The sequence below is a fragment of the Vigna angularis genome, chromosome 6 (genome assembly GCF_016808095.1).
Source record: "Vigna angularis cultivar LongXiaoDou No.4 chromosome 6, ASM1680809v1, whole genome shotgun sequence".
NCBI classification, from domain to species: domain Eukaryota; kingdom Viridiplantae; phylum Streptophyta; class Magnoliopsida; order Fabales; family Fabaceae; genus Vigna; species Vigna angularis.
Window position 1 is genome coordinate 36,071,121 of NC_068975.1, and position 2,460 is coordinate 36,073,580.

The 2,460-nt window shown below is 34.7% G+C and overlaps 1 protein-coding gene across 1 annotated transcript; it reads left to right on the forward strand.

Moving 5' to 3' along the window:
- Positions 1-316: 316 nt before the first annotated feature.
- Positions 317-1,505, forward strand: LOC108340913 (uncharacterized). The gene is made up of 2 exons (XM_017578479.2): positions 317-939; positions 1,193-1,505. The coding sequence occupies exons 1-2, from the start codon at positions 495-497 to the stop codon at positions 1,246-1,248; spliced, it is 501 nt and encodes a 166-aa protein (XP_017433968.1). The 5' UTR covers positions 317-494; the 3' UTR covers positions 1,249-1,505.
- Positions 1,506-2,460: the final 955 nt, after the last annotated feature.

Sequence of the window (2,460 nt, forward strand, 5' to 3'; positions counted from 1 at the left end):
CAAAGCGCCAAACACTACATTCAAATCTCATCTTATTTTACCACTTACGTACAAACATGTCATTACCCAAATAAAGTATCACAAATCGTAAAGCCAAAGTTGTTTTCAACCAGAACAGAATCATTATTTATTCTTTATTATTATAAACCAGTACTAATCATATATCATATGTATTGACAGTGTAAATGTATTTTTATACTACTAATGATTTGGTTAAAATAATTGATTAAAATGGAACGTTATCTTTATTCCATTTGCTGGGTCCTAGATTGTAACGCAAGGGTAGTTTGTTCATTTTACAAAGATACAATCCATGACATGTAATGCCAACCAAGAACATAGAAATTCTATCCGCTGTCCTGTCTGGCTCCCACTTCCAATCATAGTGTTCAGACACTATGTTTGTGTGGTGATGCCTTAAAAACCCTGTTAAAACCTCAAGCACCGAACTTCTCACTCAAAACCTTCCTCCTTCCCCACTCATTCTTCTCAACATGTCTCTGCCACACAGATCTTTAGAGGCCACCTTTCTTGCTTTTGTTCTTCTTTCTTTCTCACTGGCTGCTGCTGCTGCAGCAGCATATTCTTCTATTCATGAGCTTCTCCGAAGCCATGGCCTACCAGCCGGGCTCTTCCCAGAGAGTGTAAAGTCATACAATTTGGACCAAAGGGGTCGTTTGGAGGTGAACCTGGATGCTCCTTGCCTCGCCAAGTACGAAACGAGAGTGCTCTTTGAAACGGTGGTTCGAGCTAATCTTAGTTTTGGTCAGCTCAAGGGTTTGGAGGGTCTTTCTCAGGAAGAGCTTTTCCTATGGTTGCCTGTGAAGGATATCATCGTCAACGATCCATCTTCTGGTCTCATTCTCATTGATATTGGTCTTGCACATAAACAGCTCTCTCTTTCTCTCTTTGAAGATCCCCCAGTTTGTAGATCCCAAGGTACTGTTTTTCTCATTTTGAACAGCTGTTACCTATTAATCATGACCTGTCTTCAATTCCTTTCAACTCTGAACCTTTCAATTATGGGGTTTGAATAGGAATCATAGTGGAAAACCACATGCATGCCATTTTCTTCTCACTCATTATTACTTTCCAGCCTGTCAAATGATCATTGGGTGTATTTCAATCCTCATTATTTTCTTCTTCTAGATTTCCTCCCCTTTTGAACTCAAAAATTGAATGTTGGGTGCAGGTCTTTCACTAAATATTGGGGGAAGGAAGAGCATTGGATTTCAAGATCAGAGATGAAGGATTGCTTGTTTATCTGAAAAAAGATGGTTTCTTCTTTCCTCTTTACAATTTTGTTTTGTTTTTCCCTTCTTTTTTTCCTTTACAAATAAATATATGGTGCAATGTGCATAGATCCTGAGAGTTGTGATTATTAAATTAGAAATCAGTCAACGGAAAAAAGAGAAACTGATAGGCGGTGTTTATTGTAAAAAATCTTTATGCAATTTTGTTTGCCGCAATTTTTCTTCTTCTAATGTGCAAGAAAAGTTTTTTGATATTGTCATACCATATCATTTCTTCCTTTCTTTTCCTTTTACTTTGCTGAAAGGGGTGTTATTCTTTCAAAGAAAAAGGCTTCCTGATCCTATGTTGAAGATATCCACAGAATCTGCTAACATTGACTGTTGTTACTAAATTTGTCTCTCAAATTTGAGTAAAAATGACACCTTGGCATTTTAGAGACAAAATTGAAGGCTAAGGTGATGTTCACATTACCACTACATAAAGATCATAAATCAAACTGAAACAGAAAAGGAAGAAAATTGGGGTTTTAATCTGCTTAATTGGTTTGAATTTATTTAGTGTATCTTTCTTAATTGCTATAAAGCCTGAAAAATAAGGAGAACTTGTTTGGCCAGATTTAGATATTCTATATAATGTTCCTCTCTCCTCATCAGCATTGGAAATCTATCTCCATTTTGATGTACAACAAAATATATGAGCAGAAAATGGACAATTGTAGCTGTCTTTTATTTTATGATTCAAGTAAACACAGCCTTTTGAGGTTCTTGTCTATGTATATATCCCTTCTTCCCAGCATCCCTTATGTAATAACAGTACACGGATTGTTCATAAGGAGAATATTCTTTTTCTTTGGTCATTTAGTCTTTATAACATTTGCTTAATCTTCAAGTAGAACAAAGGTAAACTAAAAACATAAAAGAACATGTAAAAAGAAGTTATAGGAGGAAGATTAATTTCACTAAAAAAATAGGAGCTGACACTATATGCTCATTCAAATTTACTGATTTTATTTGATTGTAACAGTTTTTTAGAAGAAAAAAAACACTACATATAATGGGAGAGGTGGAATGGATGTGCATTATTCATTCATATAACAAAAAGAAATATATATCTTATTTCCAGTAATAGTGTAATCATTATATAGAAAAATAAAAAGTCCTTTTCAAATTCTTTCTATGTAATTGATAAAAGTCCATTGCAACTTCT

Bases quoted from the DNA above. Each gene is read 5' to 3' on its own strand.
- LOC108340913 (XM_017578479.2), top strand. From the start codon at position 495: ATGTCTCTGCCACACAGATCTTTAGAGGCCACCTTTCTTGCTTTTGTT. The intron at 940-1,192 runs GTACTGTTTTTC...TGTTGGGTGCAG, and splicing joins CCCAGTTTGTAGATCCCAAG to GTCTTTCACTAAATATTGGG.